Genomic DNA, 25,838 nt, shown 5'->3' with positions numbered 1-25,838 from the left:
TAAGGTCCTAGGGAGTGTTGCTGAACAAAGAGACCTTGGAGTGCAGGTTCATAGCTCCTTGAAAGTGGAGTCGCAGGTAGATAGGATAGTGAAGAAGGCGTTTGGTATGCTTTCCTTTATCGGTCAGAGTATTGAGTACAGGGGTTGGGAGGTCATGTTGAGGCTGTACAGGACATTGGTTAGGCCACTGTTGGAATGTTGTGTGCAATTCTGGTCTCCTTCCTATCGGAAAGATGTTATGAAATTTGAAAGGATTCAGAAAAGATTTACAAGGATGTTGGAGGATCTGAGCTACAGGGAGAGGCTGAACAGGCTGGGACTGTTTTCCCTGGAGCATCGGAGGCTGAGGGGTGACCTTATAGATGTTTACAAAATTATGAGGGGCCTGGATAGGGTAAATAGATAAAGTCTTTTCCCTGGGGTCGGGGAGTCCAGAACTAGAGGGCATAGGTTTAGGGTCAGAGGGGAAAGATATAAAAGAGAACTAGCGGGCAGCTTTTTCATGCAGAGGGTGGTACGTGTATGGAATGAGCTGCCAGAGGATGTGGTGGAGGCTGGTACAATTGCAACATTTAAAAGGCATCTGGATGGGTATATGAATAGGAAGGGTTTGGAGGGATATGGGCCGGATGCTGGCAGGTGGGACTAGATTGGGTTGGGATATCTGGTCGGCATGGACGGGTTGGACCGAAGGGTCTGTTTCCATGCTGTACATCTCTATGACTCTATGACTCTGGATGAGTTGACTAAGGCCCTTGAGTCCTTAGAAAAGAATAAAACTCTTGGAAGTAATGGCTTATTGGCGGATTTTTATTCAGCTCTTTGAGACTCGATTGGCCAAGACTTGCTGGAGGTCTACAGCAGTATGCTTCTGGTGGGCTGAATGTGCAAATTAATGAGGAAAGGTATTGCCACCCTCATCTATAACTGGAAGGGGGAGAAGAAGAAAATAAGAAATTGGCAACCAATTTCACTGCTGAATACAGATTACAAAATCCTGTCTAACGTCAGGTCTGCTGTGAGATCAGTGATTGAACCTGACCAAGCCTGAACTATACTGGGCTGGAAGACCTCTGAGATCTGCCCACTTCTCAAGGATATAATTGCCTATGTGCAGGCTGGACGAGTGGATGCCTGCCTTATCAGCCTGGACCAGGAGAAGGCCTTTGACAGGATAGCACACACCTACATGTGGGATGTGCTCTCCAAAATGGTCTTTTGGCAAAGAATCCATATTGGATCCGATTGCCCTATATCAGCATCATTAGCGCAGTCTTAGTCAATGGGTGAGAATCAGAAAGTTTCACAATCAGATCTGGAGTCAGGCGGGGCTGTCCACTCTCCCCTGCCTTGTTTGTGTGTTGAATAGAGCCTTTTGCTGAGTCCATCAGCAAGGATGTGAGCCTGAAAAAGGTGACTTCCAGACAGCATAGGGCCTGCAGGTGAAAACATCCATGTACATGGATGATGTTGCCATTTTCTGCTCAGATCCGCTGTCAGTGCACAGACACATAGTTTGAACTAGCCTCAGGAGTCAAGATAAATGTCTCATCATCAGAATTTTCTAACAAACCACCAAGACATAGCTTGGTTGGTGGTGAGAAGAGCAATGCCTGTCAGATACTTCATGCATGTCTACTCTCTGTGTGCCACTGCACGCTGCCCTCATAATGGCTACTCTGGTGGAGAGATTGTCACTTCTATTGGAATGTGCATTTGCAGTTACGGTCTGGAGAGAGATGCAGTGGTTTTTCTCAAAGTTCGTCCCATGCAGCTCTGTGACTTGGGACTCTGTGCTCTATGATCTGTTCCCTGGGATGCATGCCGAGACAGAAAAATGCACCCAGGTGACCATCAACTCAGTCAAAGATGCACTTTGATCTGTCCAAAACTCCAGAGCAAAGAGTTGACCCTGACCAAGTGTTGCAGATTGGCACATTCCAAGATCCAGGACTATGTGCTGAGGGACGCACCAAAGCTTAGGGCCAAGGCACAGTGGGAAAAGACCACTGTTTGAGGTCTTTCTGCTGAAGTTAAATGGGGCCGTTCAGCTATGAGGCCGTCTTCATGCCTCAACATATGTAAGCCTCAACATAACCTGCATGAGTAAGAAAGACCTTTGGTTTTCTTGACAGCAGGAAATGTCACATTTCAATATTTGTTTTTCTTGATACCCAATGACTGTACAGAATTACTTTAGTATCTGGGTATATGCATAAATATTTTGGACAAATAAAGTATAGTTTTGCAATAACAGAAACACACACATGCTGCTCCATGCACAAACACAGACTAACATATGCTCACCCACACAAATACCCAGTCACTATCCCACACAGATACCCCCCAACACGCATACGCCCTCACACTTGTTCATCACATACATAAACGCACTTACAAATACACTCACCCACGTTTAATCACAGCCATTGCATGCCCAGGTCCGTGGCCTCATCCAAACGCCCACAGCCTCTCCCAGTACTGCACAGAGACGACCTCCTCTGGCGAGATTGTGTTCTCAAATCTCTGAAGCGGAACAAGAGCGGAGTCCGCCTCCGCTGCTTGCGTGTGGGTAGGGTGGGGGGAGCTTCTGCACCTGCTCAGGTGAGAGGGGAGGGTGATGCTGGAGGCAGTGAGGCTCAGCCCAGGTGACTGGCAACTGCGGTTGTGTCGCTTGTAGCTCGCCACCCCTGGAGGCAGAGTTGGGTCGGCTGCCTGAGGGAAAGCCAGCGAGAGAAGGGGGTAGTCAGTGCAGGGACGCAATCCGTTCCTGACCAAGAGGGGAGAAGACCCGGAACATGAGTTTGAGGCGTTTTCTCAGAGAAAGGAGTGCCTCACTGAGGCAGCATCGGATCAGCTCCCGGCAGCCAACCGTATCCCGCTTCAGATCCCTACGGATAAAGGTATAGCCAGAATCGGACAGGGTGGTTTTTCTTCTTTGTGGTGTAGATTACCTGATCTAATCTGTTTGGAGCCTGGCTGTTGCTCCTAATCAACCAATTCTGGCAAAACACCGTCTCTCCGATCCTTAAAGTGACATGCCTCACGGTCAATGACAGGGACCCCAAGCCTTTCAAGGGATGGACCTGGTTATTCAAGCTCTCTTGTCCCCAAAATTCCTTTGGAAGTTACAATGGGACTCGCTGTCATAGTTACGCATCACAAAGCAGCTCAGCGTGCAAAACAATTCTGTTTCATTACCTCCCCAGTTTTTTTGGCCTGATTATCTTAAGTAATTAAGGTCCTTTGATACATTCGTGGCTTGGCAGTAATTCATTTGGTTGAGACCTTGACTCCAGCAAGACTACTTTTAAAAACTTAGTATAAGTCTTGAGTCATCCCTAAACTGAAGAACCACCTCCCACCCCAACACTCCAGAACCAAGGATGTTCCAAAACTTTCCTGGGATGTGGGCTACATCAGGGTTTATTGCTCATCCTCAGTTGCTGTTGAGAAGGTGCCTTCTTGATATGCTGCAATACATTTGACATGGGTAGAGCCACAATGCTGTTGAGGAGGGACTTTCAAGATTTTAACCACCTGACATTGACGGAACAGTGGTATATTTACAAGTCAGGGTAACGTGGGGTTTAGAGAGGAACTTGCAGGTAGATGGTGGTGTTCCCATTTACTTGCTGCCCTTCCCCTTCTAGATAGAAGCAATCGTGGGTTTGGAAGACGCTGTCTAAGAGATTTGGTGTGCTTCTGCATGACGTCTTGTGAATGGTACATACTGCTGGTATTGAGTATCAGTGGTGGAGATACTAAATGTTTGTGGATACGGTGCGAATGAAGTGGGCTGCTATGTTCTGGATGATGACAAGCTTCGTGAATGTTGCTGGAGCCTCAATCATTGAGGAATGTGGGGAGTATTCCATTACACCCCTGACTTGTGCCTTATAGTTGGAGGACAGACTTGGAGGTGAGTTACTCGATGAAGTTAGTAGACAGCAAGATCCTGCAGGTTGCCTTGTGTTAATTACTAGGTTATCTATTTCAGTGATGCAGATTGAGGGGTAGATATTTGAGACCTGCTGTCCCCTTCTCCTTTCCATAGAAGACATGCCATCAAGAGCAAAATCATAAAATCATAGTGGAATAGTGCTAATGTCATCTTTACAGAGGCCCCAGCTGTTGTTCTGGGGATATGAATCCCACTATGGCAGGTTGTGAAGTTTGAATGCAATAAATATCTGGAAGATAAAGCCAGTCTGATGATAGCCTCTAACTACTATCAATTATTGTAGAAGAAACATCTGAGTTATGAATGCTCTTTAGGGAAAGAAATCTGTGCCCTTACCTGGTCTGGCTGACATGTGAATCCAGGCTAGCAGCCGTGTGGTTGACAGTTATGGATAGGTAATGAATGCTGGCAAAACCTGCAAGACTCACATTCCATAAATAATTACCTAATTGAGTGCACAGATAGTGTAGTGATTGTCACGAGGTCAGCATTATAGAATATGAGTTCCCTGATTGGGGCTGTTACCCTGGTCCAGTCAGGGTAACCTAGTTTTCTAATCAACCTGTTCAGAGATATTACTAAACATCTCTGGAGCAGGTGGGATTTGAACCAGGCCTGTTGGTGCAGAGCTAGTAAACATTACCACTGCACCACATGAGGGCCCGCCCAAAAATTCACGTGATCAAAAGTAGCCAGAAAGAGTCAGGAGTTCTCTTCACTCTGAGCGCTGGCTCTGAGGAAGCTGGACCAGTGTAAAGTACATGTAAATAAATGGTCTCAAGGAGATGGGATATCAGCCTCTGTGGAGTTATTTAAGTGGCAACAAGGAAAAAAAGTACACTTTGAAAGAAATTCATTTGCAGCAGTCGTCTTTGAGTTGGGGTAAGCATTTCTAGCATCATGCTGTTATTTGGGGGCTTGTGCTCCTTGGATGCTTTCTGACCTGCTGCGCTTTTCCAGCACCACACTTTTCAACTGTTACTTGGGAACCTTGATTTATTCAATCCTGCTGTTGAAGACTGGGCCCATTATGTGGAAATAATGCTTTTTTTTTTCCCAGGCAAATGACATTGGGGCAGATGAAAATTAACAATGATTTGGAGATGCCAGTGTTGGACTGGGGTGTACAAAGTTAAAAATCACACAACACCAGGTTATAGTCCAACAGGTTTAATTGGAAGCACACTAGCTTTCGGAGCGACGCTCCTTCCTGACACTACCACCTGATGAAGGAGCGTCACTCCGAAAGCTAGTGTGCTTCCAATTAAACCTGTTGGACTATAACCTGGTGTTGTGTGATTTTTGAAAATTAACAAGTAATTCTCCTGACAGCTTAGAGATCTGGAGTTTTTTTCGGTTACTGGGAGCCTAATGTTTCCCATGGCACCAGACACTAAAACCTTTCAAGAGTTGACAAATTTAGTTAAGGAATATTATGATCCCAAGCCTCCTCTAATTCTGAGACGCTATTGATTTACTTGGCAGTTCGAGAACCAGGGGAATCCATGTTGGGATTTTTGATGAGATTATGACGACTGGCAAAGGCATGTGACTTTTGTGTAGACCTTAATGAAATGCTGAGAGACCATTTGAATGTGGGATTAATGATTTAACCATACAAAAGCACATACTAGCTGAAGCTCAATTAGATTTTCAAGCAGGTAGAACAACTAGCTTTGTCATTAGAAAATGCAGCAAGTGGAAATTATAAGTTACAGGGTATGTCGATGGATGTCAACCCTCACTAGCTGACTGAGCCTTGGGAACACCACTTGAATGAAAGCAATTGCATTGCCTCACTCAGGACATACCCTGAACCCAGGGACTCTAGGTCAGCCCATAGCAAAACTCCAAAACAAAACCAAGCCTTGGCCAATTAGCTAACATTTTCTTCAGGATCCAGGACAGCAAACCATTGTAGATGCTGCTGGTGTGCAGACTCAAGACAGCAAAAGAGTGCTGTTAGGCCTGAATTGAGTAGGAAAACTCATGGGCTGGGATCCAGGAGAGTGCACAACCTGGAAAGCTCACCTACATCTGACTTGGAATAGTTAAGTTGATTAGCAGCATCCAAGTCAGAACCAATCAAAAAAAGTTTGTTAACTGGTCACCTGGTTCTAATGGAGGTTCATACTGGCACAGCTGTCTCAGTGACTGCAGAACCGTGTTTAACAAAATTCATTTTGGACTCCAACCCTTAACTTTGCATAAAACCTCATCCAGACTGAGAACCTAAACCAGGGATCCTTTATAGATTAAGGGTACAGCTTAAATTTCAGTCTCTTATGAGAAGCAAGTGATTTTTACCACTGATTGTAGTAAAAGGCTCGGACACAAGCCTGATAGCAAAATTGGTTGAGAAAATTCACCTTGATTGGCTCAACATTTTTTGATTAGAAAATGGCTGCCTGAGTGAAGTCCTAATTAATTACCTGAACGTTTTTCAGGAAGATCTAGGGACTTCCTGTTCCTTGCATGGTGACCAAGAAAAAATTCCATGATTCTGCAAGTATCGCCTGATGTGCAAAAGTAAAGGCAGAAATCAGGAAACTGGAAAGCGAAGCTATTAGACAGCTTGCTGAATGGGAACACCAGACATACTGATTGTGAAGCCTGATTGATTGCTTCACCTTTGTAGGGATTTTAAACAAATGATAGACTGCATCTGACAGCTGGATAAATACCCAATCCCTCAGATAGACTTAAACGCAAAGCTCGAGGGGGAAGCGCTGTTCTTCATGAAGCTGGACACAAGCTTGGTTAGATGAGAATTCCCAGAAATATATGGTAATTAATATGCTTACGGGTTTGTATCAGTATACAAGACTCTCATTTGGGGTGTAATCACCCTGTGTTATTTTGCAGTGGATGATGGAGAACATTTTACAAGGTCTATCACAGGTCACCATTTATCTGGATGATGTGCTAATAACAGGGAAGAGTATTTGGAAAACTTGGACATAGTCTTTAGATATTTTTCCAAGGCAGGTGCATGGAAGGAAAAGTGGGTGTTCCAGGCACCCCAAGTGATCTACTTTGGCCAAAGGGTTGACAAGATTGAATTATACCCATTGGCAGATAAAGTGAGGGCAATCAAAAGTGCACCAGCTCCCACATCTGTACCGGAGCTTGGATCTTTTCTTGGACTGGTGAACTTTTTCAGAAAGTTCATACGTAACCTTCCTCCTTCCTGGCACCCTTACATTTGCTACTGAAAAGGGTCAACCTTCGAGGTGGTCTTGTAGCCATGATATAGCCTTTAGAGAAGTGAAGGAGCAGCTAACCTCTTCTAAGGTGGTTGCCACTCTATGATCCCAATCGAGATCTGGTGCTGACATGCAATGCATCCCTGTATAATATTTGGGTAGTGTTGGCTCATAGATGGCCCAATTGAGAGGAATACCCAATAGCAGCTACTTCCTGAACTTTGGCTCATGTTGAGCACACATACACCCAGAGAGAGAAAGAAGATTTGGCAGTCATCTTTGGTCTGAGAAAATTCTACCAATACTTCCACAAATATAAATATGCAATGGTAACAGACCACAAACACCTGCTAGGACTACTGGAAGAGGACAAGGCCATGCCGCCTATAGACTGGAAGAAGACAAGGCCATGCCGCCTATAGCCTCAGGTCAAATCCAGCAGTGGGCTGTCATTCTAAGTGCATACAATTACAAGTTGGAACAGCATTTGAGAGGCCAAGTAGCAAATGCAGATGCTTTAAGCAACTTCCTGCTTGTAGGTACACCACCAATGATGCTACTACTGAAAGAGTCCATTCTGGTTTTAAACTTGTGGGACCCTTTTCTGGAATATCAGATCATGAACGCAAAAAGATCCTAGTCTGGTAAAACTAAAACAGCTGGTGGTGGTGGGGGAAACAAAAACGCCATCACAACCAGAATTGAAACCTTTCTGGACCCGGCAAGACCAGATCACCGTAGAGGATGGTGTTTTATTATGGGAAGCAAGAGTGATTGTCCTGAGCAAAGGTCACCGCCAGATACTGGCTGAGTTCCACCACAGTCATCCAGGGATGTCCAAAATGAAGATGCTGGCGAGAAGTTATGTCTTGTGGACCAAAATGGATGCAGACACAGCCGTGTTGGTGGGGCAATGCGCAGAGTGCCAACAAGGACAAAAATTACTACCAGCATCTCCCTCACATTTGTGGGAATGGCCCAGTAAGGCCTGGATTTGGTTATACATCAACTGTGCAGATCATGTGGATGCCCATTGTGGACAGAGTGCATTTGTCAAACACGGGGGCAATGATGGAAAAGCTGAGAGCATATTTTACAATACACATGTTCCCAGAAGTGTTGATCACAGACAACAGGTTAACATTTACCAGCAGAGAATGAGTATTTCCAAAACTTCATTCGGCATATAAGGACAGCTCCACAGCATCCATCATCCAAAGGTCTGATGGAAAGAGATATCCGAACTTTGAAGGCAGGCTTAAAGCAACAGCCTACACCTTCACTCAATACCAAACTGTCCTGGTTCCCATTTGATTATCAGATCACCCTTCATCAACTACAGGGAAAGCTCCACAGAGTTAATGGGGAGAAGACTTCACACTTGGTTAAGTCTGACCTTCCCAGACCTGGGGCGGTGGGGGAGGTTTAGTGAAACTGTTCAGAAACATCAATGCTGGACGCAAGACTCCTCTGAGTGAGAGAGACAGTTTCTTTCAGGGGACTAATTTGGTGCCGAAGCTATGGACATGGACCTGCATGGGTAAAAGGCCTGGTCAAAGCGAGGTCAGAACCTGTGATGTACAAAGTTCAGGTAGGTGAGGCAGACCAGAACAAACACATGGGCCATATGAAAGCTGTAAACTCGCAAACGGGGCAGGAGCAAAACATACCCAGCCCCTCAGAACAGCCAGAAAGACTGTCGAAACCTATGGGTTCTCTCTCTCCATCTAGAGTTGAAGAAACCTCAGAGGATGAATTTATTCTGAGACACTCTGGGGCAAGAGGTGGGCTACACTCCGGTACAAGCTGCCCATATCTGAGGCTAAGTCAGAGGAATCCGACTGGATGCCCCAGAAGAGGCTACAAGATAAAGAACAGGCCTACGTCCCCGCAAGCAGAGGGGAAGGGTTGTAGGGATTGCAAAGAGTTTAGTCAGGTGGATCTCATAGAATGTGAATTCCCTGATTGGGGCTGTTAGTGGGCGGCACGGTGGCACAGTGGTTAGCACTGCTGCCTCGCAGCGCCAGAGACCCGGGTTCAATTCCCGACTCAGGCGACTGACTGTGTGGAGTTTGCACGTTCTCCCCGTGTCTGCGTGGGTTTCCTCCGGGTGCTCCGGTTTCCTCCCACAGTCCAAAGATGTGCAGGTTAGGTGAATTGGCCATACTAAATTGCCCGTAGTGTTAGGTAAGGGGTATGGGTGGGTTTCGCTTCGGCGGGTCGGTGTGGACTTGTTGTGCCGAAGGGCCTGTTTCCACACTGTAATCTAATCTAATCTAACCTGGTCCAACAGGCACCCTGGCTAACAGGTATACACAGGAGTGTCAAAGGTTCTGTTCACTATGAGAGTTGGCTCTGAGGATGTTGGACCAATGTCAAGTACTATGCATGTGTAAATAAAGAGCGACTTGGTGCAGGGATACCAGCCTCTGTGGAAGTATTTCAGACAGAGCTTTGGACTGACAGTCCTAAATTGTTTGTCAGCTTGATTCTTTGCATACGCATGAATATTTGGCAATTGTTGTGGAATCAGAATTAATGTTGGAAACTATATGAATTTTGATGGCATCAGCTGGTTTGGTGCAGTTGATACTTTTCATTATGCAAACATCCAAGGGGATATGACAGTCAACTGTCAATCATCATTATCTCAGGAATTTTTCATGGCAATGCCTCTGACAATCAGAGATGATACTCTTCCCATACATTTTAAATGTTGCTTTCCCTTTACATTGATACTTCTTTCAATTTGCCCTGGTGCAACAAAATAGAGTCATAGAGTCATAGAGATGTACAGCATGGAAACAAACCCTTCGGTCCAGCTCGACTATGCCAACCAGATATCCCAACCTAATCTAGTCCTACCTGCCAGCACCCGCCCCATATTCCTCCAAACCCTTCCTATTCATATACCCATCCAGGTGCCTTTTAAATGTTGTAATTGTACCAGCCTCCACCACATCCTCTGGCAGCTCATTCCATACACGTACCACTCTCTGCCTGAAAAAGTTGCCTCTTAGGTCCCTTTTATGTCTTTCCCCCCTCACCCTAAACCCATGCCCTCGAGCTCTGGACCAGAATTGCACGCAATATTCCAAAACTGGCCCAACAGTGTCCTGTACAGCTGCAACATCACCTCCCAAGTCCTGTACTCAAAACTCTGACCAATAAAGGAAAGCATACCAAATGCCTTCTTCACTATCCTATTTATCTGTGACTCTACTTTCAAGGAGATATGAACCTGCACTAGTAGATCTCTTTGTTCAGCAACACCCCCTAGGACCTAACTGTATAAGTCCTGCTAAGATTTGCTTTCCCAAAATGCAGCACCTCTCATTTATCTGAATTAAACTCCATCTGCCACTCCTCAGCCCATTGGCCCTTCTGATCAAGATCCCGTTGTAATCTGAGGTAACCTTCTTTGCTGTTCACTGCACCTCCAATTTTGGTGTCATCTGCAAACTTACTAACTTTTCCTCCTATGCTCACATCCAAATCATTCATGTAAATAATGAAAATTACTGGACTCAGCACCTATCCTTGTGGCACTCCACTGGTCACAGGCCTCCAGTCTGAAAAACAACCCTCCACCACCACCCTCTGTCTTCTGTCTTTGAGCCAGTTCTGTATCCAAATGGCGAGTTCTTCCTTGCTAACCAGTCTTCCATGGGGAACCTTGTCGAACGCCTTACTGAGGCCCATATAGATCATGTCTACCGCTCTGCCCTCATCAATCCCCTTTGTTACTTCTTCAAAAAACTCAATCAAGTTTGTGAGACATGATTTCCTATGCCCAAAGCCACGTTGATTATCCCTAATCAGTCTTTGCCTTTCCAAATACATGTACATCCTGTCCCTCCAACAACTTGCCCACCATCGACATCAGGCTCACTGGTCTATAGTTCCCTGGCTTGTCCTTACCACCTTTCTTAAACAATGGCACCCCGTTAGCCAACCTCCAGTCTTCTGGCACCTCATCTGTGCCTATCAATGATACAAATATCTCAGCAAGAGGCCCAGCAATCACTTCCCGAGCTTCCCATAGAGTTCTAGGGAACACCTGAACAGGTCCTGGGGATTTATCCACTGTTACACATTTCAAGACATCCAGCAGTACCTCCTCTGCAATATGGACATTTTGCAAGATGTCACCATCTATTTCCCTACATTCTATATTTTCCATGTCCTTTTCGACAGTAAACACTGATGCAAAATACTCATTTAGTATCTCCCCCATCTCCTGCAGCTCCACACAAAGGCCGCCTTGCTGATCTTTGAGGGGCCCTATTGTCTCCCTAGTTACCCTTTTGTCCTTAATATATTTGTAAAACCCATTTGGATTCTCCTGAACTCTATTTGCCAAAGCTATCTCGTCCCCTTGATTTCGTTCTTAAGTATACTCCTGCTTCCTTTATACTTGTCTAAGGATTCACTCGATCTATCCTGTCTATAGCTGACATATGCTTCCTTCTTTTTCTTAACCAAACCCTCAATTTCTTTTGTCATCCAGCATTCCCTATACCTACCAGCCTTCCCTTTCACCCTGACAGGAATATAAAGTCTCTGCAGTCTCATTATCTCATTTCTGAAGGCTTCCCATTTTCCAGTCATCCCTTTACCTGCGAACATCTGCCCCCAATTAGCTTTTGAAAGTTCTTGCCTAATACCATCAAAATTGGCCTTTGTCCAAATGATTGGACAAAATATTATTTTTTTCAGCAAAGTCCTTTTTAACATAATGTATTTCATGGATATAATACTCTGATCTATAATATGTAACAAAAGGAGTCCTAAAGGGATATAGCACTCCTGTTCACATTATGTTATACACTTTGTTACAGGGTTAGAACATGCCTGAAATATTAAATAATGCTGTGTATTACGGAAATGTAACATTTCTACTTATATTATGTAATAGACAATTTTCACAGAGCTCTATCAGTCTGTATACATCACAACACATTGTCTGTTATAGGGTATAAAAATCCTTTCTTACATAACAAACTAGGAGTATAACACTGGATACGTTACATAATACACTGTATGTTCTAGAGAAAGGCTTTCTGTATTTATTATGTAATGCACATTACATGTGTATAATACTCATGGTTACATATGCATTTTGTATAACACATAGAGTGCCACAGGAGAATAACACTTCTGTATACAGTGTATAAAGGGCTGTATCTTGGAGAGGTGTATGTTCCTATATATTGTATAACACACATTCTTATCCAAGTTATGAAATATCCATATGCACATGCTTGGCATAAATGAGTGAGCAGTTTGGCTTACTGCAGTATTGTGTGGACTTGTTGGGCCGAAGGGCCTGTATCCACACTGGAGGGAATCTAATCTAATCATACTTCACACCACTTTCCCCAGTGATAAACATTCCTGGGTTTCTCCCTCTCAGCAAGTCATAGAGTCATAGAGATGTACAGCACAGAAACAGACCCTTTGGTCCAACCCGTCCATGCCGACCACTTATCTCAGCCCAATCTAGTCCCACCTGCCAGCACCCGGCTAATATCCCTCCAAACCCTTCCTACTTGAAATTTCTTGGAATTCAGTCCTTCACACCTGCATTCTAAAATCATGAATCGAAACCTCCAAAGTAAACCGAGAGTATACCTTCCATGTTAATCTGAAACTGGAGGTGACGTTTTGCAACACTATAAAAAGCTCTTTTGATTCCTAGCTGAATACAGCTGCCTGTAACCCTGGAGGCAGGTTGCTGAGTGCTGTTCTCATTTACAATTTAATCATCACCTTTGGGACTAGCGGTGTGGGTTTTATTTTTCAGGGGGTGTACTCTCCCAGGACTCAGCTTCAGCTCTCAATCCATAATTAATCTGTTTAGATGAACTCTAGATTTTAAACAGTTGAATGAGTGCTTCTGGGAAAATAGCTTCCAGCCAATACTTGAGAGTCTCTCTCTCTCTGTAGACCAACCTGCCTACTTCATACATGATGATTGAGAAAATCTTTATCCTTCTGGCTTTTCCACTTCAACCACTATCCCTCAACTGCTCCTTGTCACCTACCTCAAAACCCGTCCTATTCCCATTCACAGCCCAGCCTCTTTCCATGACTTTTATCTGCCTATTCCTAATCCCATGTCCTACACTCTTCCCATTCACTGTCTCTCCATCAGTCAGCTGACCCAACCTCCTGACCCCATCCTCTCCCCCAAGTCACATCTTCCTGTCTGCCTACCTGCCCACATTCACTTACTTTCAGACAAAGATGAAAGTCTTAAAGTTGAGGCTTTACTTGGGGACACTAAAGTAGTCTCTAGCAGAGTGGAAACATCCCAAGGTGCTTCACAAGAGCAACTATCAGACAAATTCCTATGCAGAGCTACATAAGGAGAAATTAGAACCAGTGATTAGGAGTTCAGTTGGAAGCACAAGATTTAAGGAGAACCTTATGGGGAAGAGAGTAACAAGGTTCAGGATAGGAATGCTGGAGCTTTGTGACATTAAGGCTTCAATGGAGCAGTGAAGACCATCCAGTTTCATTGTTCACTCGGGTCTGGGTGTGGGCAACAAGACCTTTTCATCTTTTCAGACTGGCGCTGTTAAACCTTCATTCTTGGACATCTGGATAAAAGCAAATTACTGCTGATGCTGGAATCTGAAACCAAAAGAGAAAATGCTGGAAAATCTCAGCAGGTCAGCAGCATCTGTAAGGAGAGAAAAGAGCTGACATTTCGAGTCAAAGCTTTGACAAAGCGTCAGTTAGACTCGAAACATCAGCTCTTTTCTCTCCTTACAGATGCTGCCAGACCTGCTGAAATTTTCCAGCATTTTCTCCTTGGAAATCTGTCTGCTGTGAAGAAGTGTTTCACAAAGGCAGCTGACTATCAGATGCAGTGCCATTTATACATGAACACTAACTCAAAGCAGTCACAGTCATGCCCAGTAGATGGCAGTGCCCACAGAGACAAAATGTCAAAATTTAGGTTACTTTTGACAATGAACTGGTTTTAACACTGCCCTGATAACTGTGTGGTTAAAAAAGCAGACAAGTGCTTCCCGAGGCACAGCACCGATGCACCACAGCAGGGCCTTCAGTAGTGACAAATGTGCTTGCATCCAGCAGTACAGTTGAGAGGCAGAAAGGTGTATGGAGGGAATTCTAGAGTTCGAAATCCAGGTAGCTGAAGGCACAGGCTGTAGTTGCAGAAGAGAAATTGGAAAAGTACAGGTCTCTCAGAGGGAGGAGTAGAGCAGGAGAAATTACAGGGAAAGGGGTGAGAGAGTGTATATATTCAGAACTCAAGATATGACAATGTTATTGAGGCACCAGTTGCAGTCTTCAACCCTCAGCACAGTCGTATCAAACTCTTACAGGTTTAGATGCAGAGTGGATTAGATTAGATTTGCTACAGTGTGGAAACAGGCCCTTCGGCCCAACAAGTCCGCACCATCAAGAATAACTCACCCAGACCCATTTCCCTCTGACTAATGCATCTAAAACTATGGGCAATTTAGCACGGCCAATTCACCTGATCTGCACATCTTTGGACTGTGGGAGGAAACCGGAGCACCCGGAGGAAACCCACACAGACATGGGGAGAATGTGCAAACTCCACACAGACAGTCACCCCTGGCTAGAGTCGAACCTGGGTCCCTGGCACTGTGAGGCTGCAGTGCTAACCACTGAGCCACCATGAGTAAAGCCCCCTCTATTCTTTTAATCTGAAAATAAACTAAAAGTAAACTTCCCTCTAAACTACCCCCATAAAACAGTCCGATGACAGAGACAGCACAGGGTTAGATAGTACACTGTCCCCTAAAACATTCCCAGAACAGATATAGCACAGGGTTAACTCCAGAGTAAAGTGTCCTCAACAGACATTCCCAGGACAGGTACAGCCTGGGCTGAGATATCGGATAAAGCTCTCTCTACACTGTTCCCATCAAACTCTCCCAGGACAGGGACAGCATAGAGTTAGATGCACAGTAAAGCTTTCTCTATTCTTTAAAACTGAAAAGTAAAGCCTCATGACACTGCCCGATCAAACACTCCTAGAACTGGTAAAGCACATGGTTTGATATACAGTATACCTATCCCAATCAAACACTCCCTGGACTGATACAGTGCAGCTTTAAACAAAAACAGAAGTTTCTGGAAAAGCTCAGCAGGTCTGAAGTATCTATGGAGAGAAATCAGAGTTAATGTTTTGGGTCCAGTGACCCTTCCTCAGACCTAGGTTAGATAGAGAGCAAAACTCCCTCTACACTGTCCAAACAAACATAGGCCTCAAATATGAGGTACACCCACACTGGTGATCAAGGTGACAGTGGAATACTGGTTGCAGTAAGAGAGCAATCAGTTCAAGTATTTCTCCAAGCTTTGCTCATTCCAAATTCTTAGCTTGCAGCGATCTCTCTATCTGGAACTGTGCAGGAGGCACAATGTAACATTAAATTCGTCAAATGCAAGAGAAGTGGGGGGGAGAACCTGCTGACAAAGCATATTGCAATGGATTTGTCAATGTAAGAGGTACTTATCAGTACTGTCAGAGTAAAGGGCGGGGATGATAGGGGCATTATCACAGACAGAGGGTAATAAGCCTGGCATTCAAAGGTCTGTCTGTCTCGGTTCAACAAGCAGACGTTAGTGTGCAAACAACATGCACTGCAGGTGATGTTAAATCTCTAACCAACCTCTGTCAGTTAATGGAATGCTAGGTAGTCAAGCTGAAGGTATTGATTTGTTTTCTATGATCTGCATCTCAAAATATCAAGTGTCCAAAGGATTAATGGTACCATGCCAATAAATGAAAAAATTCACACCCGTGTAGAACTACAATACTCAAACTCACAGTGGTTGGGGACAGAAACATTTCTTCAGGACTCAGTTGATACAGTGACTGGGTACAGTACAGTATTCAGAATGCACAGTGACTGGGTACAGAGCATCTCTGTTAGTACTCCGAGGACACAGTGACCAGATACAGAAGCACTTATTCAGTACTGAGAGGGCACAGTGACCGGTACAAAAACACTCCCTTAGTACTCAGAGGCATCGTGACCAGGTATCGAAACACTCCTTCAGTACTTAGAGGACACAGTGACTCAGTGAAAAAACACTCCCTCAGTACTCAGACACAGTGACCACATACAGAAGCACTCATTCAGCACTGAGAGGGCACAGTGACTGGGTACAAAAACACTCCCTTAGTACTCAGAGGCGTAGTGACCAGGTACAGAAACACTCCTTCAGTACTCAGAGGACACAGTTACTAGGAACAAAAAGACTCCCTCAGTACTCAGAGGCATAGTGACTAAGTTCAGAAACACTCCTTTAATGCTCAGAGGGTACTCTCTTAAATAATATTATTTAATATAAATTTGGAACCGAAGGTGAGCTGAAATTAGTCTCAAACATGGAGAAATTCAGGCTCTCATATCCTATCCAAGTATTGCTCATCCTTAGTATAATGAAAGGATCACCATTCAATTATCGTATTTCCTGAGCTGGCTGTGCTCTTCCAGAACCACACTCTTCGACTTTGGTCTCCAGCATCAGCAGTCCTCATTTTCTCCAGGTTATTAAGAAAGGCAAGAGATGAGGTTGCTGGGTAATAAGACTTGCCTATTTTTATACTTGAACATCCAAGGAATAAATGCCGAAGTTTCATTTGCCTTCTTAATTACTAAAACCTATGTGCTAAATTTTAGTGTTTCATTGTCAAGAACAGCCAGATACTTCTGTGCTGCATTTTTTGGAGTCTCTCTCCTTTTAAATAATTGTCTATCTTTGAATTTTAATCCAAAGTTCATGACATCACACCTTCCAAAATTAAACTCCATCCGCCAAGTTTTTTCTCATTAACTCAATGTATGCTGTCTCAGTGGTTAGCACTGCTGCCTCACAGAGTCAGAGACCTGGATTCAATTCCACCCTCAGGTGACTGTCTGTGTGGAGTTTTCATATTTACTCCTTTTCTATGTCGATTTCCTCTGGGTGCTCCAATTTCTTCCCACAGTCCAAAGATGTGCAGATTCAGGGGATTGGCCATGCTAAATTGCTTGTAGTGTCCATGGATACGCAGATTAGGTGGTTTAGCCGTGGGAAATGCTAACAGGGATGGAGTAGGTCTGAGTGGGATTCTCTCTGGAGGGTCAGTGTAGACTTGATGGGCTGAATGACCTGCATCCACACTGTAGGGATTCTGTGTTCCATCTGTATCTCCTTGCAGATTCCTTATGCCTTCATCACAACAACCCACTTATTTTTGTACCATCAGCAAATTTGGATACATTACACTCTGCCCTTTCCTCCAAGTCATTAGTATAAGTAGTGAATAATTCTAGCTCTCGGTCTGATCCTTGTGGCAGTCCATGTATATCTAACCAAAAAAGACCCATCAATCTCTGTCTTCTGTGTGTTAACCAATTCTCATTCCACTTCAATACATTATACTCAATTCCATGTATTCCTATCTTATACATTAACCTTTTATGTGGCACCTTACCGAAAGTCTTTGGTAAATCCAAATATATTGCATCTACTCGTTCCCCATTATCAACTCTGCTTGTTATATAACGACCAGATAATCTGTTTTTGTGATAATGTTTTAAAATCGTTCATGGGTTGTGGGAGCCAGATCACGGTGGCTTGCTGTGCTATTTCAGAGGGTGCTGAGGGTTTGGAACAGATAAGAACAGCCGATTTCTTTCACCAAAGGACATGAATGAACCAGATAGGATTTTACAACAATCAACAATGACTTCATGGTTTCCATTCCTGAAATTAATTCCAGATTTTATAAATTGAACATAAATTTTACTAATCATTTCACTAGTTGTTAGCCTGAGCCTCTAAGTCAGTAGTTCAGTGATGTTACCATAATGCCACTGCTCTGACGAGAAGATTCAGGAAAAATATTAGCCTACACCACTAACAGTGCAGCTCTCTCTTAGTATACCATCCTTAACAGTACTGAGGGTGTAGCTGACCCGCATCCACTGCACTAGTTAAAGAAAGCAGACTAACACACCACCACCACAGATGTATTGAGGGACAGGCAATAAGTCATGGCCATTCAGTGATGTCCACATTCTGTGAATGAATTTTTTTTTACAGTCCTCTACAAAACAATGAGATAAGCAGATAATCTGCCTTCATATTGTTGTTAATAGTTACAACAGCCCCAGAAAATGGGAGCGATAGCTGGTTGTTGAACTCAGCTTTGAAGCTGAAAAGCAGCAAAGTGTCTAATGGAAAGATGAGATGCTGTTCTGCGAGCTTCTGTTGAGCCTCACTGGGTCTGTGTAGGAGGCCAGGGGCAGAGAGGTCAGAGCAAGAGTGGGAGGGAAAATTAGAATGGCAAAAAGCCAGGAGTCTGGGATCACATGCTTGCAGACTGAATGGAGGTGTTCAGTCAAGTGGTCGTCCAATCTGTATTTGGTCTCCACAGTGTCCAGCAGGCCATATAGTAAGTAGCAAATGAATACATTGAAAGAAGGACAGGCAAATCACTGGGCAGATTGCATCTTTTGCCCTTTAATAATTATACAAGGCAATTATATAGGATACTGTTTTTAAAAAAGTACGCACCACCCTCAAGTGGTACCCCTCAGGTCTCTTTTAAATCTTTCCCCTCTCACCTTAAACTTGTGCCCCAATTTTTGAACTCCCCTACCCTGTAGGAAAGACCTTATCTATGTCACTCATGATTTTATAAACCTCTATAAGGTCACCCCTCAACCTCCTACAAACCAGGCAAAAGTATCCTAGCCCATCCTTTAACTCAACCCTTCCAGTCTAGGTTGTATCTTTGTAAGTCATTTTTGCCCCCTATCTAGTTTAGTGGCAGGACAACGAGAATTGTACGCAGTACTCCAAATATGGCCTTGACTATTTCTTGTATAGCCATGAAATAACATCCCAACTCCTATACTCAATGCTATGATAATGAAGGCAAGTGTGCCAAACTCTTTCTTCACTACCCTGTCTACCTGTGTTGCCCTATGTTCAATAACACTTCCCAGAGCCAGACCATTAACTGTGTCAGTCCTGTCCAGATTTGTCTTACCAAAACGTAACTCCTCGCGTTTATCTGAATTAAACTGCATCTGCCATGCCTAGGCCCACTCGGCCCAGTTGATCAAGATCCTGCTGTACTCTGAGGTAACCTTTTTCACTGTCCACGATACCATCAAATTTTTTGTCATCCACAAACTTCCTAACCATGCCTCCTATATTCTAAAATTGTTTATATAAACGGCAATCTGCAGTGGACCCAGCATTGATCCTTGCAGTACACCAATGGTCACAGGTCTCCTGTGTGACCAACAACTCTCTACCACCACCCTCTGTCTCCTGCTGTCAAGCTAATTTTGTATCCAGTTGGCAAACTCTCCCGGGATCCCTTATGATCTAACCTTACACACCAGTCTACCATGCAGAACCTTGTCAAAGGCCTTGCTAATGTCCATGTAGTCAATGTCTACTGCTTTACCTTCATCCATCTTCTTAGTTTCCTCTTCAAAAAAAACATCTTCAAGTTTGTGAGACACAATTTCCCTCATGTTAGGAAATTCTCACAGAGACAAAGCAAAGGTCTGAGGGTGAGCAGGCTGCCTGTCAAAGGGCTGGAGATAGATGGGAAGAAGATTTAGATTACTTACAGTGTGGAACCAGGCCCTTCAGTCCAATAAGTCCACACCGACCCTCCAAAGAGCGACCCACCCAGACCCATTCCCCTACACCTAGCACCACGGGCAATTTAGCATGGCCAATTCACCTGACCTGCACATCTTTGGACTGTGGGAGGAAACCGGAACACCCGGAGGAAACCCACGCAGACACGGGGAGAATGTACAAACTCCACACAGACAGTTGCCCTTTTACACTCAATTTGGCTCCATGAGCTCAGGTTTTGGACTGTTAAGAAAAAGAAAGATAGAGTTCAAAGTAAAAAGATTTAGAGGAAAGTATAGAAAACATAATGTGGTTATTTCCTCATGTTTGTTAAGCTGCTCCTGGCAGGATCTTGGGAATGAATTCAATGACTGTCTTTTTTTGGTAAAAGAGATTAGCCGAAAAAAAGACTATAAATGAGTGTGGTCACATTGGCCCATCACTATAGGCATATCAGATGAATATTATGTTGGCCATAAAGCAAGTGGTCCATCACTTTCTGCTATGGCTTGTGCCAGGACACTAGGGGAGTGGCGCAAGATCACTGCCATTAGGGCTGTCACTGCATTGGATGCCAGTTGGTTAGGCATAGACCACATCCTTTATGGGCTTGCTAAATGAACCCCAGCCTGCCTACTGCCACACCATAGTGAGTAGAGAGACCCCAGATTCAATTCTTCAGTACTCATATGCTCATTTATAGCTGTTATCATCTGATATGATTCTGGCTTGAGAGAGAAGAAAACTGAGTGATATGGAAAGGAGAATAGGAAGAGGCAATCACAATGGAGAATATAAACACCAGCAAAGACAGGTTGGGCTGAATGGCCTATTTCTGTCATTTAGCTTCCATGGGGTTTAGTTTGGTAAAAGGGTGAAAAGTGGCATTAAATGTGTATTTGAGATGCACCTGTTTGAAAGGGTTGGTTTTAGAATGCAACTTTAGCTCTATTTGCTGATTTCTGTGAACCTGTGCTGAAACAACTTGTGCATTCAAGCAATGGTCATGGGACAGTACATCTGGCCTCTAAACACCCACGTCCGCTAGCCATCACTTACTGACATTTAGTGGCAAGTTTCAGTGTGGCTCAAGACCTGAGGGAAAAAGTGCACAGGATATTAGATGCGATACTAAAGGTTCTGAAGGGTGGTCTGGATAAGGAGGAATGATGTCTACCACATGGGGCAAGGAATCCTCCTGAAGACAAAGGAAGACTCCAAACAAGACATCCATCACGAAAGAATCCATTCCTCCTATAAGATGGAATAGAAAATATTAACTCTCCTTTTAGATGAGGTACACAGAAAAATATATGGCAAATGTACATGAAACTGTTGTGGTTCTGTTCGCCGAGCTGGAAGTTTTTGTTGCAAACGTTTCGTCCCCTGGCTAGGCGACATCATCAGTGCTTGGGAGCCTCCTGCGAAGCACTTCTTTGATGTTTCCTCCGGTGTTTATAGTGGTCTGTCCCTGCCGCTTCCGGTTGTCAGTTTCAGCTGTCCGCTGTAGTGGTTGGTATATTGGGTCCAGGTCGATGTGTTTGTTGATGGAGTTTGTGGATGAATGCCATGCCTCTAGGAATTCCCTGGCTGTTCTCTGTCTGGCTTGCCCTATGATAGTAGTGTTGTCCCAGTCGAATTCATGTTGCTTGTTGTCTGCGTGTGTCACACGCAGACAACAAGCAACATGAATTCACACACAGACAACAAGCAACATGAATTCACACGCAGACAACAAGCAACATGAAAGAGCCCCTCATGAGGGAGGTGGAATTCAGAGAGTCACAGAGTTGTTACAGCTTTGTGAACGGATCACCTTGCCAAATGAGCAGATTCACCTCATCCCCCGCTTCCTCACTCCCCACAGCCTTGCACTTTCTTTCTTTTCAGATAATAATAGTTTCCCTTCAAGTGCCTCGATTAGGCAGTGTGTTCCAGACCTTACCGAGTCGCTGAGTGGAATAGTTTCTCTTCATGTCTCCTCTGCTTCCATTGCTAATCAACTTAAATCTGACTTTATGTTCTGAACCCTTTAACCTCTGGTAACAGTTTCTCCAGGTCTATTTTGTCTAGTCTGCACGTGATTTTGAACCACTCCATCAAATCTCTTCTCAACAACCTCTTCTCCCGGAAAAATCATTCTGAACTTCTCAAACCTAAGAACATAACTGAAACTCCTCAGCCCTGGAACCAGCCTTGTGAATCTTCTGCACCCTTTCTAGCTTAAGGTGGGAAGAGATAATTGGGAGTGGGAGGTGGGAACATGTGGCATACTAACGCAGCAGGGAACATTTGAGACAAACATATCGTGTCAGTGCTGTGGATTCAACGTCATTCTACTTGCTTCTGAATATTCTCTTCGTTTCTTTTATCAGCAGGGATTTCTGAGCCGCAGGCTCAAAGGTTCTATAAAGCGAACTAAGAGTCAGCCCAAACTGGATCGAACCAGCAGCTTCCGGCATATTCTGCCCCGATTCCGGAGTGCAGACCATGACAGGTCAGAAAATAAGGAGTTTTGCTCCATTTATTTTACTTTCTGCATTCAGTAAAGCTACAGGTGGATATTTTAATAGTTTTATTTGTTACTCCAATCTGCTGGCATTGACCCATTTGCTTGTGTGAGAGACAAAGTGCGTGCAAGTTTAGGTACGTGCATGTGTGAATGATTGAATGTGGGCATGTGTGCCCAGCTTTGTGAATATGGATGTATGATTACATGGGTACCCCTATGCATGGACAGGTATAAATGCAACGGAAGGGGTGTATATGTGGGTGCCCAAAAGTGTGCAGCTAAATCTCCTATAGACTCATAGGTATAAGGTAAAGTTGGTGTAATCCCAGAAATCGTAGAGCTGCTCTCTCATCACAGTGAGATGGCTATTGAAATGAGAGGTTGAGAAGGAGAGTCATTCTTGGTGACCTCAACCACTGTGGGATTGGAACCCATGCTGTTGGTATCACTCTGCATTGTAACCAGCCAACCAGACAATCGAGCTAACCAATCCTGACGCAATACTTAGAAAGCTAGTGCCTCCAAATAAACCTGTTGGACTATAATCTGGTGTTGTGTGATTTTTAACTTTGTCCACCCCAGTTCAACACCCGCATCTCTAAATCATAACAAATCCCAGTTCACTGTACTCAATGACTTAGAGAAACAGAACCAGAGAGTCCACCACTGACACTAACCACAGAATCCATCATTTACACAGACATTAGGGTTTGTCAGTGAGAGACATTTACATGGAGAGTCCATCACAGTTACTGATCTTGGGAGACAATGACTGTCATCGATGCATCCAGCTTATCAAAAAGAGACACTCACCTATCAAATTCTTCAAAGAGAGACACTCACCAATAAAGATCATCACTGAAACTGGCCCATTGAATTCATTGCAAAGACACACTGACCAATATAGTCCATCACTGATATTCAAGCTTAGAGTCCATCACAGTTGTAGACAATAGAGATTGTTACTGAGAGAAAATGACCCATAAGGATCATCACTGATAGGGGCCCATAGAATCTGCTTCTGAGAGACACTGACCATAGAGTCCATCAGCAATTCTCACCTACAGAGTCCATCACTGAGAGACACTGACCCATATAAGCTTTCACTGATACTGATCCATACAGTCCAACATGGACACTAACATTATGTAAGTCACTGAGTCGCTGACCGATGGAGTCCATCAACAACAGTAAATCGTAGAACCTATCACTGACATGAAACCAGAGAATTAATCACTGAGAGATGCTGACCCATACCATTCTTCACTGACACTGATCCAAAGGGTCTGTTAATGAGAGACACTCAGCCACACTGTCCATGATTAACACTAACCTTTAGAGTCTATCAATGTCAGTAACCTACAGAATAGTCATGGAGCGACACTGACCCGAAGAATTGCTCACTGACACAAATTGACAAAATTCATCACTGAGACACAATGCCCCATAAAGCCCAGAACTGAAAGATACATGCTCACACAGTTCATGGTTGACACTGACCCATCAAGTCTACATCTGATCCGGACACACAGAATCATTTCTGAGAGACCATTCCATAGTGGCCACCTCAGATATTAATCCATTGCGTTCAGGAGGCACTGGCAATACTGACTCTTGGCCCCCGTCACTGACACATGCCCCATTGAGTCACTCACAGACAGTTCCCTGTTGAGTCAGTTCCTGATGCTCTTCCACCTGTCCGTCGCTAATGCTGCCCCATTGACACCATCACTAACAATCCCCCACATCGTCCATCACTGAGACTACACCCACACAGTCCATCACCGGCGCTCACCCACACAACCCATCACTGACTCTCTGTCGAGTCCATCACTGACGGTCACCCGCACAGTCTGTCACTGACAATCCCTATCGAGTCCACTACAGATGCTCACCCACACAGTCCATCACTGACACTCCCTGTCAAGTCCATCAATGACGCTCATCCGCACAGTCTGCCACTGACACTCCCTGTCGAGCCCATCACTGACGCTCATCCATACAGTCCGTCACTGACACTCACCCATATAGTCCGTCACTGACACTCACTCACACAGTCCGTCAGTGATACTCACCCACACAATTCGTCACTGATGCTCACCCACACAGTCCATCACTGACAGTCACCCGCACGGTCCGTCACTGACCCTCAACCATACAGTCCATCACTGACGCTCACCCACACAGTCCGTCACTGACACTCAACCATATAGTCCATCACTGACACTCACTCACACAGTCCGTCAGTGATACTCACCCACACAATTCGTCACTGATGCTCACCCATACAGTCCATCACAGACGCTCACCCACACAGTCCATCACTGACACTCCCTGTCGAGTCCATCACTGACGCTCATCCGCACAGTCTGCCACTGACACTCCCTGTCGAGCCCATCACTGACGCTCATCCATACAGTCCGTTACTGACACTCACCCATATAGTCCGTCACTGACACTCACTCACACCGTCCGCCAGTGATACCCACCCACACAATGCGTCACTGATGCTCACCCACACAGCCCATCGCTCACCCACACAGTCCGTCATTGACACTCACCCACACTGTCCGTCACTGACGCTCACCCACATGGTCCGTCAGTGACACCCACCCACACAGTCCGTCACTGATACTCACCCACACTGTCTGTCAGTGACACTCACCCACACATTCCTTCACTGACGCTGACCGACACAGTCTGTCACTGATACTCGCCCACACAGTCCGTCACTGACGCTCGCACACACAGTCCGTCAGTGACACTAACCCACACAGCCTGTCACTGACGCTCACCCGCAGAGTCCGTCACTGACGCTCACCCACACAGTCTGTCACTGACGCTCACCTATACAGTCCATCACTGACGCTCACCTATACAGTCCGTCACTGACGCTCACCCACACAGTCTGTCACTGACGCTCACCCATACAGTCCATCACTGACGCTCACCCATACAGTCCATCACTGGCACGCACCCACACAATCCGTCACTGATTCTCACCCATACATTCTGTCACTGACGCTCACCCACACAGTCCATCACTGGCATGCACCCACACAGTCCGTCACTGACGCTCACTCACACAGTCTGTCACTGACGCGAACCCACACAGTCCATCACTGACGCTCACCCACACAGTCTGTCACTGACGCTCACCCACACAGTCTGTCACTGACGCTCACCCACACAGTCCATCACTGGCACGCACCCACACAGTCCGTCACTGACGCTCACCCACACAGTCCATCACTGGCACGTACCCACACAGTCCGTCACTGACGCTCACCCACACAGTCTGTCACTGACGCTCACCCACACAGTCCATCACTGACGCTCACCCATAGAGTCCATCACTGGCACGCACCCACACAATCCATCACTGATTCTCACCCACACAGTCCGTAACAGTCGCTCACTCACTCAGTCAGTGACTGACATTCACCCACACATTACGTCACTGACGCTCACCCACACAGTCCGTCATCGATGC

At 45.0% G+C, this 25,838-nt stretch overlaps 1 protein-coding gene across 8 annotated transcripts in view; it reads left to right on the top strand.

Annotated features, from left to right (window-relative positions):
- Nucleotides 1-25,838, top strand: part of LOC122541389 (ras/Rap GTPase-activating protein SynGAP-like) — a 516,506-nt gene that overhangs the window by 237,847 nt on the left and 252,821 nt on the right. For all 8 annotated transcript variants that reach the window (XR_006309588.1, XM_043678121.1, XM_043678120.1 and 5 more), the window contains one exon: nt 22,209-22,330. Coding sequence is in view for 7 of the 8 variants with exons in the window: in XM_043678121.1 (XP_043534056.1) it covers nt 22,209-22,330 (122 nt within the window). In the remaining variant the exon portion in view is untranslated. The remainder of the gene's footprint in view (nt 1-22,208; nt 22,331-25,838) is intronic.

Source organism: Chiloscyllium plagiosum, chromosome 37 (genome assembly GCF_004010195.1).
Source record: "Chiloscyllium plagiosum isolate BGI_BamShark_2017 chromosome 37, ASM401019v2, whole genome shotgun sequence".
NCBI lineage: Eukaryota > Metazoa > Chordata > Chondrichthyes > Orectolobiformes > Hemiscylliidae > Chiloscyllium > Chiloscyllium plagiosum.
Note: the sequence above shows the minus strand (reverse complement) of the source record. Positions and strands in the feature narration are given on the sequence as shown.